Source organism: Anneissia japonica, unplaced genomic scaffold (assembly GCF_011630105.1).
Source record: "Anneissia japonica isolate Jap-2015-1 unplaced genomic scaffold, ASM1163010v1 scaffold212_len457575_cov179, whole genome shotgun sequence".
Lineage (NCBI taxonomy): Eukaryota > Metazoa > Echinodermata > Crinoidea > Comatulida > Comatulidae > Anneissia > Anneissia japonica.
This window is the reverse complement of record NW_022758217.1, coordinates 146,845-163,174: the sequence shown is the minus strand read 5'-3', so window position 1 is coordinate 163,174 and position 16,330 is coordinate 146,845. Positions and strand designations below refer to the sequence as shown.

The 16,330-nt window shown below is 31.8% G+C and overlaps 1 protein-coding gene across 7 annotated transcripts in view; it reads right to left on the bottom strand.

Moving 5' to 3' along the window:
• LOC117125223 (rab11 family-interacting protein 4-like) overlaps nt 1-16,330 on the bottom strand; it is a 39,224-nt gene that overhangs the window by 13,928 nt on the left and 8,966 nt on the right. For 4 of the 7 annotated variants that reach the window (XM_033271675.1, XM_033271676.1, XM_033271677.1 and 1 more), the window contains exons 4-5: nt 2,551-2,705; nt 489-650 (exon numbers count right to left, since the gene is read on the bottom strand). In XM_033271675.1, coding sequence (XP_033127566.1) covers nt 489-650; nt 2,551-2,705 — 317 coding nt within the window. Of the gene's footprint in view, nt 1-488; nt 651-2,550; nt 2,706-7,305; nt 7,483-10,624; nt 10,747-12,377; nt 12,685-16,330 lie in introns of those variants that run through there. The other 3 variants (XM_033271679.1, XM_033271680.1, XM_033271682.1) reach the window with 3 other exon arrangements.

Sequence of the window (16,330 nt, the reverse complement as noted above, 5' to 3'; positions counted from 1 at the left end):
CTTACGGAAATCCACAGCAGACACACACAAGATTCTCTATATAAGCTAAGATTCGTTATGAGAGGAAGACAGGAAAAAAATCCTGTTACAGTACTGGCAGAAATTGAGCCCATAACTGTGGGAATGGAAGTCAAGTACCTTTTAACCAAAAAACTACAACTTCGGTCTAAGAAAATCTCTTGTCCTATAAACAGAGCATTTATTTTTAATTAATTTTTTTAAATAGGAGAATGTGCTCACCCACTTTTCTCTGACTAAAAAAATAAGCCACCTGGATACTGAATGCTATGCTCAATGAATTTCCCCAGTTTTTTCTGGGTTGTTTTGTCTTGTGAAAGTAAAGGCCAGACTTAGCCAAGGGTGAAAGAATGATTGAGGAATGATCAATAAATCATGTGGTAAAAATGCAAAAGATGTTCTTCTGTAAACATGTCATTTTCAAAACACTATTCTTAATTTATAAAGAAAAATGTCAAGTTTTAATATACCTATTGGTAGTGATTGATTCTGTGTCTTTATCAACATCTTCGATATAAACCTGCACTGGAGCATTATTTTCTAAGTCGCATTCTATGTCTGTATTCTCACCATAATCTTCATATTGCTCCTCGTCATCCGTGAAGGATTTAGTAATACTGTCAAAATCAGTTCTGATTTGGAAAAAAAAAAAGAAAAAAGAAAAGTATTCCATTAGTTTATTAAACACAAGACCTTCAATCTGATAGCCTTCAAAAAATATCAAACAAATTATATAAATCTGATGAAAAACATTCATTTTATCGTAACATTTTTGTTGGCACCATTCATGTAAAATCATTTAAAAAAAAAATTAGATTTGTATAACGCATAATTGTTGGTCTTGTTTTTCCATTGTAATTGGATCGCTGTGACCAACCCAAGTATTTGAGAGAGGTTGGGGTAGCGGTTGTGGTTGTCAATCAAGATTAAAAATGTATACAGTAATTAAAGATGTACTGTCCCTTGCAAAATACAAAAAAAAATCATAATCATTTTTTAAATTTACTTACCCATTTTGAAGTAACATAAAAATTATCAACTTGAACATAGAAATTAGTGTATTTAAAAAATGCTTACCCATAAAAACCATCATTTTACAGCGAAAAAATGATAGAAACACTTTCAGTCACTGAAAGTGTTTTATTATCTTTATTACAATTATCCAGTTAAAAAATCAGGGAACACATTTTTTTAATTAAATAATTTATATGCTCAAGTTAATAATTTGTATGTGACTGCAAAATGAGCAAGTTAATTTAAAAATTATTTTTTTATGATTTTGGTCATTTTCAAGGGACAGTACATCTTTAAAAATATTCATATGAAAATGGAAAATTCTTGTATATCCTACTGTTGTGACGATGGCAAAGTTATTCAATTTTCAATATACTGTATAATATAAATCAAGTGAACTTTATTTGTGCTTACGTATTAATTAATCAAAATAATACATAATCAATAACATTATATTAAAAGTTAATTAATGCTAAAAATAATGGTAAACCTGATTTCTCAAATTTTAGGAAATGCAAAACTACACATATTGGTTGCTAAAAATATCTAAATTTCCATAACTGAAATCATTGTACAAATTCATGGTGCAAAGGAGGGTGTAATCAAAATACAGTAGCTGGCATATCTTAGGGCTGAACTCCTTTCAATTAATTCACTTGATGTCACAATGTGTATGGCTGATGTCATGTCGTTCACACCTAATTTAACACCTTCTTTTACTCTTTTCATCTCTTCATTCATGAGAGACAATCTTGATTTGTGCAATTCAAATGGAAAACTAATGTAAACCATTTGAAAAAGAAAAACAGACAGACATTCCTAATTGCAACACAAACATTGAATAACAAGTTTAAATTCGAAAGAATTTTTAAAGTGAACATTTTTCAGACAGCTGAATTATCAATTTCTAGTAAAACAATCCCCTTCACTGATGATGATTCATTGGGAGCCTCCAAATGGTATTGATCACAAGTTACTGTAGTGTGAAAAAAGGGCCATGTGGTCCATCATCCCTCTGAGAATATGGACCATGCCAGTACCTCAGCCCACCATGGTTGAGGTTGAGGCAAAAAAAATAGGTTATGTCACCTCTAGATGCCCGAAAATGGAATTCTCAGGTACATTGTCTCTCTCTGGCATAAAAATATTTTTCATTAATTTTTTCCTGATATATTATGACTCCCAACAGCTGGTCCAGACGGTGCCCTCGATGTCTAGGCCTAAGCCCAGCCTCCCCAAATGCTGATGCCACCCCTAGATTTATATTACTTAATTGGTGATAATTATATATCATTGTCCTGATGACATGAAACTCCAAACCATTTGAACTAGCACTACGATGTTTATTAATGTAGAATACATTTCTAAAGAAAGGCAGCTGTGCTAATTTAATTCAAGCAGCACTTAGTGAAAAAAGAAGTCATGTTTGATGTGGCACTAATATTTAAAAGCAGAACTTACTTGAGAGAAGCTTATGAGTTCAGTTATGTTAGTATATGAAAGTTGACAAGCATTTACCTTAGATGGCCATTTGCGAACGCGCTATCCTCATCGTCACCATCTACAGAATAACCAGTGCCCTCGCTCAGAAATGGACTTGCAGCTATGTTCTCTTCGCTCATGTCTGTCATAACGCTATCGTCATATTCATTATATGTACTTGCAGTTGAATTCTGTAAAACAAAAAAATTTGCAACCCTATGAAAAATGTCATTTGGAACCCAACAACTGATCTATGATCTTTGGAAAAAACATACATGAAATACAATATAATAAATATTAATACAAATATATAATGACTTACATAATTGAGACATTTGAATTACTGCTTATAAAAAGATTATAATTAAAATTTAAAAAGTGAAACCCTGGATAAATCTTTATTTCTAATGTGGTCTAGTGTTATTGGTGATTTTGTTGCGGCCCACCAATTAATAAGGGCTACAAAACCCTTGATTTCTACGGCCAAACACTGATCATACTGTATGTAAAAAGTGATATTAAAATGTACAGTAGTATAAGAATAGGTATAAAAGCAGTGTATTGCTTTGCAGTCAGTGCAGTTTTTTGGAAGCATATTGCAAATATCAAAGTTTTGGTAGTACAACTCTCAGTGTTAAATCCAAAATTCACTTTCGACCTTCGACCGACTTTTATGCCCACCCCTGTGTTAGGTAAACCAAAAATACATACTACTGTACTGTATATGTGATGTTTCATATAGTCTTATCTTGTTTCGTAAAGAGAATTGATACACTCTTATATATGATCATAAAAACCAGATGCAAACATTTGAGCTTCACTTGAAAGATACTACTATACTGTATGTCAGTTATAAAATCTAGAAAGACACTTTATCCATACAAGATCATCTCTTTTTACCCTGAATTAGTGGGTGCCTGGGTAGGTTCAAATGACAACAAGCCTATTTGTAGCTGTGCATTATGCTCAAGGGAGCTCAGTATGTGTTCTATACTGTTTGATCCAATGACCAAGGGTAATAACATGGAAAAACATTCTTGAAATTACCTTGCCCATTTTGAAGTAACATAATAATTATAAACTTGGAACATAAAAATTAATGTATTTAAAAAATGTTTACCCACCGTTTTATAGCAAAAAATGATAGCAATACTTCCAGCCACAGTAAGTGTTTTATTATCTTTATTATAAGGATCCAGTTAAAAAAATCAGGATACACATTTTTTTTAAATTAAATAATTTCTATGCTCAATTTGTATGTTACTACATAATAAGCAAGTAAATTTAATTTTTTTTTATTTTTTTATGATTATGTCATTTTTAAGGGACAATACATCTTTAATCACAACACATTAAATTGTCACTAATAATAATAATGATAATAATAATAATAATAATAATAATAGTAAATACTATTATAGTGTTATGTTATAGCAGAATATACAATATTTCAGTTTGCTTTTACACAAAATTATTACAATTAAATAATATATAATACTCAAAAAACTGATACATGTTTGCCTATTCGAGAAATACCATCATTATGGAAAGGCATTATGTATATTTATACATTGTATTATATCATTATATTATAGTAAAAAGACCGACTTCCATATTAAATTTCATACTGAATCATGCTGACCAAAATATTCCGCTGCATAATTAATTATTAGTATCAATACACAGTAGATGCTACCATTCTTAAAAAATACACACCATGTGTTTGTTGAAAAATTCACATGAAAAGGGAGGGTTTACAAAGATGACTCAGTCAAAGACATATAGAGCAACTCCTATTAACATATGATATGAAAATATTCATAACCATCTGTTTGTATAGTTACTGTATTCAGATATTTCACATTTATCTTTAGTTGGTACAGTACAGTACAATAGACTATGGCAGAAAAATTTTCCATGGTTTCACCATAAATATAACTGGTGAAGACACTCACACAAGTCTTAGTTCTTTCAGGTTAATTTAATTAGTATTGTAATCGATTTTACCAGTGAGAACACACCAACTTCAGAGAATGGAATATTCAGTGACTACCACAAAATGAATCCTATTTCTACCAGAAAAGGGAAATGACAAGAGTAGAGTACGGTATAAAGACTGTCATTTCAGTATTACTGTCTGTAGGCCTATATTTCACCACTTCATGTCTTTTAAAACCTAAACTACCTTTGAAGAACAACAGAATATTATAAAAATCTATACTTAAAATTTACCTTTACAGAATAAAAATAATGTAATATACCAAAATTAATGAATATCTATAGTTATAGGGCAGAGAAATTGAGAGAAATCGATGCAAGAATCAATCATGGTTGAAAATGTCGTGCCTCTGGCAGCCCAGTAAATCTGAGCTTTGCACCATTTTATTTACCTTGCCATTAGTGTGATTATCTGATGGCAGGTACTATTTCTCATTTCACTAAATAAACAATTGTTTAATTTGACATATTATCCAATATTATTCTGTAAGGCTACTGTACTATAAAACTGACCACTCCCAAGATTCTCTGACTGTGAATAATGCAGACTGAGCTAGATTGCCTAATGCAACGAGGAAGGTACTAACATTTATAGTACTACTACTATTAGTACACTATTATTAGTATCATTGGAAATTTGATTTTCTGTGTTTTACCTGCCAATTTAAAAGGTGTAAAAGTAGCAGGTTGGGCAGAACATGATTCTATTTTTGACAAAATAGTCCATGTCCACACAATGTTGGTTCCACTTTCATATTCAGACAAACAATATCTGTACTTAAACTTATATTTTGGAGTTTTTTTTTGGTTTTTTTTTCCAGAATTGTAGTGTACTGGACAATTTGAACTGTGCGTCAGAATATTTCCTCAATATGTTCATTTTGCAGACTGAAAGAGGTTGAAGAATTATCACAGCTTATCGCCCCTTGGGGATTGGGCATTCACTGATTGCCCAGACGCATTCAGTTATGCAACAATAGAGACAATCAGCGACCTTAAACAGGTCACGCTTTCACTGTAGAATGTTCACCTAGTGTGCTAAAAGTTGACTAAATGTGCTGCTATTCAAAAGATTTATCCATCAGTGTAAAAGTATAAGAAAAATGATTGTGTAAACCCAACAAAAAAAGCAAAAAGGTAGTAAGACTGGTGGAAGAAGATATTTACTGTACAACCTTAAACTGGTCACATAGATTTCACTGTAAAATGTTCACCTACAGTAGTGTGCTAAAAGTTGTCTAATTGTGCTGCTATTCAAAAGGTTTATCCATCAGTGTAAAAGTATAAGAAAAATGATTGTGTAATACCCGATTCACACATGAAATTAAATTTAACAAAAAGTAACAAATTGTAACCGAGCGATCTCCCGAATTATTCCTACTGAGATAAAAAGCATTCACACGCGTCTGTAAGGTAATGTTAAGGTCGTATAAAATTTACTCAGTGTTTATTCAATGAATCATTTTTCCCCTACTGCGATATAGCTCTAGCCTAGGCCTAATTGAGATCCCCTGTCACAGATGGACTGTTGAACTCACCATCACTGTAAACATTCGAAGCAATCAATGCCCTTAACAACTGCTGTAAACTACTGTACTACTACTACTAAACTAGGCATAACTTCCAACGTTTCTGTCGACTCTTGATAGTACTAGTAATAGTACTAACACCATCACAATGTTCATTTTATGTATATCTTCTTCTTCTACCATTACTAATTAACATCAATAACAAGGGTAATGCATTCATCATTGAGAAAAACTAGACCTATCTATTTCTAGTGGATCAGAATCGTCTGAAGAAGGAAGAAAATTCAAAGAACCCCGTGAAACACAGTAGATTGTTGTTGTGTTGAAATCCCTGCGCATGCGCAGATCCATCCATGCTACATCTCAGGAGCATTTCGTGGTGAGACCTCACATGATTATTGGTATACAAGATCAGATATTTATAAGATATATACCTGGACAATATAAAAACCACAATGGACCATACCATTGTTTAAGTGGGATGGACAAAGTTGGGTGGGCTTGTTTTTATTACTTTTATATGAATTGTCAGTTTCATATTTTTTTTGTTTGTTTATTGTAGGATATTTGTTTCTTGTAAACAGTAAATCCAACGTAGTTAACTTTTTTTATGTATCTTTTGATTGTTTTGATTCTTTTTTAGATGCACCATCAACGTGAGTTGTGCCACTGTGACAAATGTGATTCCAAATAAAAACAAACTAAATTACCATATAAAGTTAACAGGTTAGTACATTTCATCCTGTCAAAATTGACTTATAAATTCTGAATCTTTTGTTTTCACAAAATTTCATTAAGTTAACTTTGCTATTCTATTTCTATGTGTATACTCGTCAGTCTATGCAACATCTGGACAAGGGGTAATACTTCTGTATATATATTATGCTATTTTGTAAATCCTACAAAGGTATTTTGGGGACAATGATATTAGCATCATTCAAACGTGAAGCTGTCTCTTATACACATTGCGCAGATCCATCCATGCTACAAACGAGGCTGGTAAAGATTACCGAGACGTTCCGAGATTTTACAAGGATATTACACGGAGGTTCTTTCACACGTGCCTTAAAATGTTACTTTTGGTTACATTTGGTAAGATTTTTGTACGTGTGAATCGGGTAAGACCCAACAAAAAAGCAAAAAGAAAAGGCAGTAAGACTGGTAGAAGAAGATATTTACTGTACAACTAAAGTTTAAAAGAAATTAATTTAATAATCTGATGATACTCCTGATACTTAACTAATGGTTTCTTTTTTAATCTTACCTCTTCTTCACTGTCAATTTTGCTCATTATTTTTTTATCTCTTTTTAATGGTGGTAGCCTGTAGTCAGGAGTTATAAACAAAACTGAAGTTCAAACACCTTAGAATAAATCCCTTTTCCTGTTACTGTTGGAGAGCAGGCCTACTTAACATCGGAAGGAAACTGGTACACTAATAACTAACTCAACAAGCTTGTTGTGCGAGGCCTATTGTAGGGTCGTAACCTTTTGAGGTTTTCTAACAATACAATGTAAACAGATCTGTATGGAATGTGCTTACTCATGCATATCAACAATTCATTAACACCCACTGTTATGTTTACATTATGTGTCAAGCAAGCTTGCTCACTAACTGTTGATAATTGCTTGTACTTATTTTCAAAACTATCTCACAAAAAACAGGATTGTCACTTAATAATAACCTAATTAATTATGCAGTTAAATTTTAGGTGTTAAGGTTATCAACTTGACAAACAAAACTTTTGACATAGTAGTAATAGTACCTAGAAAGTTGTTTAAATATTATGGTTAAATGCCAAACATTTTGTTTACCTAAAATTCATTATAGATTCACTCCGCTCTGTAAGATTGATAAAACATTTTACCTTATTTTCTTTATTCAGAAATAAAACTTTAATTTTACTTTTTACTGTCGAAACAAAGAGGTATTTTTCAATGTTGTGGTAAAAGCCTTGAAACATTCATTACTACTGTATATGTGGGGCCTCACCACAAAATCAGTCTCATGGTTAGAATATCAAAAATTGAGTTTATATTATATTTAGGTAGATCACATTATAATCTTTAATTTGGTCTTTGAATGGCTTCACTAGGGTATGTAGATCCAGATGTGAGCATTTAAATATTATGTGTAAGAGAACCACATTTTGAGAAAATCAGCTTCCAAGATAAACTAACCTGTACAAATAATAGGACTAGAATTACAAGAATATGCACAGAGAACACTGTTTTAGTAAGAAAATTCACTTAAAAAGTATACAGTCATTAAATATAAAAATCAAATTATTCAAAAACATTAAAATCAAAATTGTGTAAAATTTTGAATTTGATCTATTTTGGTGACTATCTCAAAATGATTTCACCAACGATGCGTCTCATTTCGTGGTGAGACCTCACATGATTATTGGTATACAAGATCAGATATTTATAAGATATATACCTGGACAATATACCAACCACAATGGACCATACCATTGTTTAAGTGGGATGGACAAAGTTGGGTGGGCTTGTTTTTATTACTTTTATATGAATTGTCAGTTTCATATTTTTTTTGTTTGTTTATTGTAGGATATTTGTTTCTTGTAAACAGTAAATCCAACGTAGTTAACTTTTTTTATGTATCTTTTGATTGTTTTGATTCTTTTTTAGATGCACCATCAACGTGAGTTGTGCCACTGTGACAAATGTGATTCCAAATAAAAACAAACTAAATTACCATATAAAGTTAACAGGTTAGTACATTTCATCCTGTCAAAATTGACTTATAAATTCTGAATCTTTTGTTTTCACAAAATTTCATTAAGTTAACTTTGCTATTCTATTTCTATGTGTATACTCGTCAGTCTATGCAACATCTGGACAAGGGGTAATACTTCTGTATATATATTATGCTATTTTGTAAATCCTACAAAGGTATTTTGGGGACAATGATATTAATATCATTCAAATGTGAAGTATATTGGTAAAAACGATAAAGCATTATACCTAATCTACAATGTAACTGCCAAACTCTATAAGTTGTAGATAATTATTGCGAAATAAATTGAAAATACTTCCACTTTCTTTTAATAGTTCAATAAGTGTAAACAAACACAACAAAACAATTGTGATAAATATTTGTTTAAACTTCCCAATATCAGTAAAACTGAAACTATATTCTTGTAATGATTATCATTCGAACAATTAATATGTGTAATAACGAATTACTGTAAATTAGAATCAATCAATTAATCAAAATAATAGATTACTTTATTGATCACGCAGTCAATCAATACTTAGGCCCATAACAAGGGCAGGCGAGGGGTTCAGACGAAACTCCGTTTGACCAGTTTACTGCTGTTTGTAGTATTTTATCATAATTTTGTTAATTATAGAAACACTTTAGTTAAATTGGCCTATAGGAAACTTCCATTCTCATGAACCTGGTTAGGGGCCTGTACACTGCTATTATACAGTATAAATATATATGTACTGTACCTACAGTACATTAATTAATGGATTGAATAACTGCAAATCAAAGGGTCAAATTAATCAATTAATCAGTTACAAATAATTATCAATCAATCAATCAATATTGATATAATAATTTACAATGACTAATACAACTAGGCAGAAATAAAAGTTGTGAATAGCTGTTGTAGAGGAAACTGCATTCATATGCATCGCCATAAATTTCACCAATTAAACCTCCAATCTAGCACTGAACTTAGCATTCTCAGTAGAAGCATTGTGTTTTCTGTCCACTTACTGATTTCCCATTACCAGTACCAGTTTAAGTATAAAAACAGATGTTAACAAAATCACTGTTCTCTTACCATACACTGAAAACACTATACCATGCCTACTACAGGCTTTTCTCATTACAATATTTTATTATATTTAGATATTAGTTTATTAATAATAAACACAAAACAAAAATGTGACTAAAGAGCACATTTGTATCCATAGAAATCAGTCCTGAAAGCACTTGAAAGGAAATAACAAAATACTACAAACAACAACCCTTTCACCTGTTATATTTATTATTCAATTTTTGCACCTTGTAGTCAGTGTGCTATCGTAACTTGTATTTTGCTCCTCTAGCTATCACTAGGAGAGCAATGATAATCAAACCAGGGACCAAAGATGTGAAAGATCTCCATGGTTTGAGTGTGTCTGCAACCACTTCAGCCAGCTGCTGCTCTCACTATTGACTTTAGTAAGTTCAGCAACAAATTGTACTAACAAACAGTATACTGTAAGAAGCAGAGTTCACATTCATAAACAACTTTAGAATAAAAAAAATAAATGAATAAAAATATCATATTTAACTTGAATAACTTAAGATTACAGTAAAACTTAAATAATCGGTAATTCAAGAATAATGATTTTGTCTGAAATACAACATAACAGTCTTCTTCACTGGTGATACAACTATGAATTACCGGTATATGACAAGTATGAAATATATAAAGGAAGTTATTAATCAAAAAATTGTGGTAAGTTGATAGCTTAGTTGATCCTATTGAATAATCAAATTATAAACGTAAATTACATCTTGTTAGAGTTTTTCCGATATACTGATATTACATTCCTTACCTACCATGTAATAATTTCCATTAGCAAAAGAACTTTCATCACCAACTGAAGCCATAATACAAACAAGACCACAATATGTACGTCTTTCCTGCCTGCTGTAACTAACAGCCAACTGAGACAGTGCTAAGCTTAGCTACTATAATATAATAATAGGCTATGACTCTATAATAATAATCAAGGAAGTTGGTGTGAAAACTACCGGAAATGATTATACAGAATCCCATATGCAAAATATTTAAATGCATTAGAAAAATGTGTCCATTGATAAAAATACTGCATCCTAAACTGCTGTAAGATGGAAAACCTCAGGCACTAAAAGCTAATTTTTTTTAATTTTTTTTATCAATAATTAACAATGAATTCTACTTTATATCTCTCAAATATAATTTCACCAAAGATCTATATTCACTTGGTATTGGTTTACGTGTGTGTATACCAGTATAATAATTAATTATTATCATACTACTGTAGACACATCTTTCTGCTCTCAAAAAATCTCTAACTGTTACATGTACTATTAAGTATTCAGTAATGAAACCTAACACCTTACTAATAAAGTATGGCTATAAACTCACCTTTATTGCATTATTTTCCTATTATCTCTTTATATTACAGTCAGTTCCTTCAGCAAAGATGCTTTACCTGGATTTGAATGTACTGAGATAGGAATATTTGCATGACAATGGTGGAGCTAATATAACATGGTTTGCACACAGAGCTTACTATTGGACTAAATACTAGCAATCAATATGCAACTAGGCAGCCGACAACACATAGGATCCGTCTCAACGCTTTGCTTGCAAGCTGTTGGTCGACTGAATTGTAATCAATAAATATTCAACAAAGCAGCATGTAATACATTGGATCCACCTAAATACTATCACTGCACAACAGGTTAATTATGATATGAGCAACATGTTTATACTTATCCATCAATGTCAATCTATTTGAGAAGGAAATTATAAAGTAAAATATAGTTATCTCTCTCAAAGCCTAAATTTTAATTGGGCTATTATCAACTTTATAATAATAATAATAATAATAATAACAATAATAATAATAATAATAATAATCATTGTGGTATATTATAACTGTACATTGCAATATAACTGCCACAATGCACTTATTAACTTTACTACCTAAAACAGAAATTGGTATAGGATAGATAGTACTGTAAATGAACAAGGCCAAGTTTTGTATCCGAATAAGACATAGAAATTGTATTGTATTTGTTGCATGTACATTTATTTATATAAATAGAAATATAATAGGGTGACAAGTCAGGGATGTATCGAGAATTAACATGGTACGGGAGAAGGGCTGAAGGGAGGGGGGGCATGAATGTTAAGTGTGAGGGCTCAATGATTAAGTGAAGGGATGCTAGCTGGCTAAGTAAGGTGAAATCGTATAACTGCCTGTCTCTTATACACATCTAGATGTGTATAAGAGACAGATGTTAATCTTCATACTTAACTGTGTTAAAGGCTCAAATGACTTTTAACTTGTTGAGCTTTGCGATAAAAATAAAAGCTGGATTTAAAAAAAATCTGGCCTTGAATTTCTTTCAAGATATGTTTAATTTGATATTTAACCATGGATTTTAGCAGAAAAATCATGGGTTATGTTATGGTTAATCCATTAATCTTTGTCCTATTGCTATTTTCAAGATGGACAAAAACGTTTGAGGATATACTGTAACTTCATGAACAACACACAATAGGAAAAGAAGATTCTACTTTAACTATGCTCAACCTTACCTTTGACACTGCAGTGATGAGAATATAACCAACACACACTGCAGCGCAGACGTATAGCCAATTGTGGAGAAAGACGACAGAGAAAGCCGACACAGCTAAATGATCGCGCCAACCTTTCAAAGGCATCAGGCCAAGTGATAATGAAATATTCCTCCCCGTCATTCACAAAAAATCCAGAAGTAACGTTTATCGGCAAAGAGCACTATTTTCGTTCAACGATATCTATCAAATTATCAAATCATAGGTAGCAAAGTTGCTGAAACTATGTCAAAATGATAAGAATCCTCAATAACAGGGTCAACCCATCTCTTTTTAGATTATGAAAGATCATAGTTAATATTTATCAGAAACCAGATGAAATTGTTTACATGTGTAATAAATATTATTGTTTGAGTTACTCATATTGGCATCGATACTGTGTTCACAAACAGGATTCATTAATTAAAAAAAAAGTTCAGAATCACTGAAAGAACTGAATCTACAACATGTGGGACGGATGCAGTGGCTCTTTAGAAAATCTTTAGAAGTAGAATCCTTCATGAAATGATATTAAAGAGAATATCATCCGGTACAGAGCATCTACCTGTAGTTCTTTTAACACAACACAGGTGAGTTTTCCTGGTGTCTCACCTGCCAGGACAAATAATAACATTCTGCACATCAAATTTCATGTAAGTAGAATATACACAAGCCTCGGAGGATATCCATCATAAAATTGAAGAGTCCATTATCCCGGAGGACCGGCTTTTAGTATGGTCACTGGATCCAACTTCATCATTTCAAATTAGATATTTCTGGTATTTCTTGAAAGAACTTTTAATGAGCTACCAATGATACTGAATTAGACTGTCAATTGAAGTAACATCAGAAATTATGCATGCGAGTAGTAATAATCATATCAGCACACAAGAAAACAGCATACATAAATCTTGATTAGCCTGGTTACCCCTAGCAACATCTAGGGTTTCAAGAAATAATTAACTATATGAAGAGCACTGTCAGTAATAAGTTATATCCACAGAAGCTGATGGAAACTATCTTTTTGGATGTGCCAACCAGGTGGCAAAACTGACATGAACTGGTAGCAAATGACAGTTGGTGAGCATCGCATGCTGATAACTCTCTTCAATTCAAATCAATAAATGTACATCCAATAACAATAAAGGGCTTTTTCAGGTATGACAATTGTCAAAGCAGAACCGTTAGAAAAGGGTATGAATGACAATAAACACAAAAATGGGATTACTTTACTTTGTAACACAAAAACAATTTACAAAACAGAGAAATACTAAGGATTTAATAATAGATAAGATATAGATAACACTCTCTTGCATTAAACAAAGTAATCATTAGCTTTTAATAATTAGAGATTTATAACTGTGATTTATAATTTGCTTTAAATCACTCATTTGAAATAAGATGCCTACAGAATGAAATTAGACATATCCATTAGAAATAACAAAGTTTAAAAATACCCCACTACCTTGTGTTATTTCTCTTGCATTAAACAAAGTAATCATTAGCTTTTAATAATTAGATATTTATAACTGTAATTTATAATTTGCTTTAAATCACTCATTTGAAATAAGATGCCTACAGAATGAAATTAGACATATCCAGAAATAGAAATAGAAATAACAAAGTTTAAAAATACCCCACTACCTTGTGTAATCTTTTTAACTGCCTGCCATAGCTCGGTCATTCTATTATAATTGTTCTATTTTTAACTTAATTGTTGATGTCTTGATTGTGTGTTCTCTTTTTATGCATTTACTTATTCTGTTATATATATTTTATTATCATAATACAAATATATTTTCTTTAGTTTAATACCAAAAAAAGGTGTATACACGTAACCTTCATTGTAATCTCAATTTAGAATTGGATAAAATACAATAGAAAACAATACTGTAGGATCGAATATAAAAGTAAATCAATAGTACCGTAACTAAAATACACGAATAAAAGAACAACAAGTTTGGTGTGCAGTATAGGCCCTACTGTATGGTAAAATATAACCACATAAATTGTCTAAATTAAAACAAATATAATTTTACAGACTAAAACACAGAGTTCATTCACACAGTAGACCTCTCAGGAAAATGTGACTGAATATTTAAAGGCGAGACATTCTTTATACAGTAGAACCTCGATTTTACGTACAGTACGGGACCAGAGGGCGTACGTAAATCGGGGGATTCGTAAAATAGAGGTTGGGTTAAATTTGTGGTAACCTTTGACCTAATACGTACGTAACGCTCAATAAACGTATGAACGAACGAACGATGATACCTAGGCTAGATCTAGCCTCTAGGCCTACGAATAAAACCATGTGTTTAGTGTTTTTATTCATCACTTTACGATGTCATAATAAAGTGTTCAAATAAAACCATGTGTCTAGTGTATTAATTCATCACTTTATATCTTTTATTTAACTAAAATAAAGAACAAGAAAATATTGTAAGATTACCTATACGACAAAGGTATAACTTGGGAATTCCCCTTCATGCCTATTCTAAACAACAGAGATGTGGTGTTTGTCTGGGCCTGTTGAGACAAACTAAACCCATGTGCGCTGCACTGGGCGAGCCAACCAATTAGCGTTCGTGTACGTGAAACAGCAACCATGTGCTATGCACTTGGCGAGCCAACCAATTAGCGTTCGTGCACGAAACTACGTCTACTCAGCTTCGTGTAGAAAATTCGACCAGACGAGTTCTTCCATGGTTTGCCACCCGAAGCTAAGGAGGAAAGCAATAATTTTGAGCACCATCGGTAGTTGTTCATCTCACTCAGTTCACATGGTTTTAGATTATAACAACCCGGTATTAAACTCAATCAACGTTGCTGTTTAATGAAAACATGTTGCATTATGGTTTGTTTATTGTTATAGTTTATTGTTATATTCTTTTTTACTTATGGTTGCTCTCAAAAGGGCCGTTTGTTTTGAATATTTTCGGGGTTTTTGATGACGTCATCATCCATACGAAGCGTATGTAAAACCGAGGGTTCGTATAACTGCGGTACGTAAAAACGAGGTTCTACTGTACCTTGTTTTAGTGTGCACTCCGACTGCAAAAAATGGTGATTTTGTACAAAAACAACATTTTTGGCGGCGTTAGCCCTCTCCACCACGAAAAAATGGAAATTTCACATGCCCACTGCTCTCAAAAAATCTCCAAAAATAAGATATATCTCTTCCTTAATTATATAAATATAATGAATTTATCAATTTCATTACAACACTGTTTAATTCATAAATAACATTATTATTATTATTTTTTTCCATGACTAGATGGTTTTGGCAAAATCATTTTGCTAAATGAGAAAACAGAATTTTATTTTTATTTTTTTTCCGCCCTCCTCTGATGATCTTGAAACAAAAAAAGTTTGCGAAACAAGGTATAAAAAAATCTTTTTGTCAGCTGATTAATTCCATTTATATGAAATGAACAATTTCGATAACACACATTGATTTTCACACCTTTGGTATGTTATGAAGCAAAATAGTGGAAGGTGAGAGATAGAGATGAAGGTTGCCATATGGTGGGAGCAAGAGCAATAGCTACTCTAAAATCAATATTTGTGTGGTATGAAAAGAACAGAAAAAGACGTTGATAGGTGCTATGAACACATGTTAATGCTTTAGGTGGCTTTAGTTTTAATAAAAGAGTGTATTTAACAAGCAAGATTTTATAATCCAATTATGATGTAATTGTTTATTTATAAATTTTCATTAGGTGTCTCTTTTTAGCAAATTCAACAATATACATCCTGGGTTTTCTTTTTCTGCAGACCGTGAAAACCTCAAATAGAAGCCCTGGGCTTTTCTCTATTAGCACCCTTGGATTGGCTTCTTTTCGAGATTACTTTTGCAAACTAAAAAGGGGAGGGGGGCTTCTTTTAAAAATAAATGCTGTAAGTTATTTAATCTTTTTTATTTTATTATATAT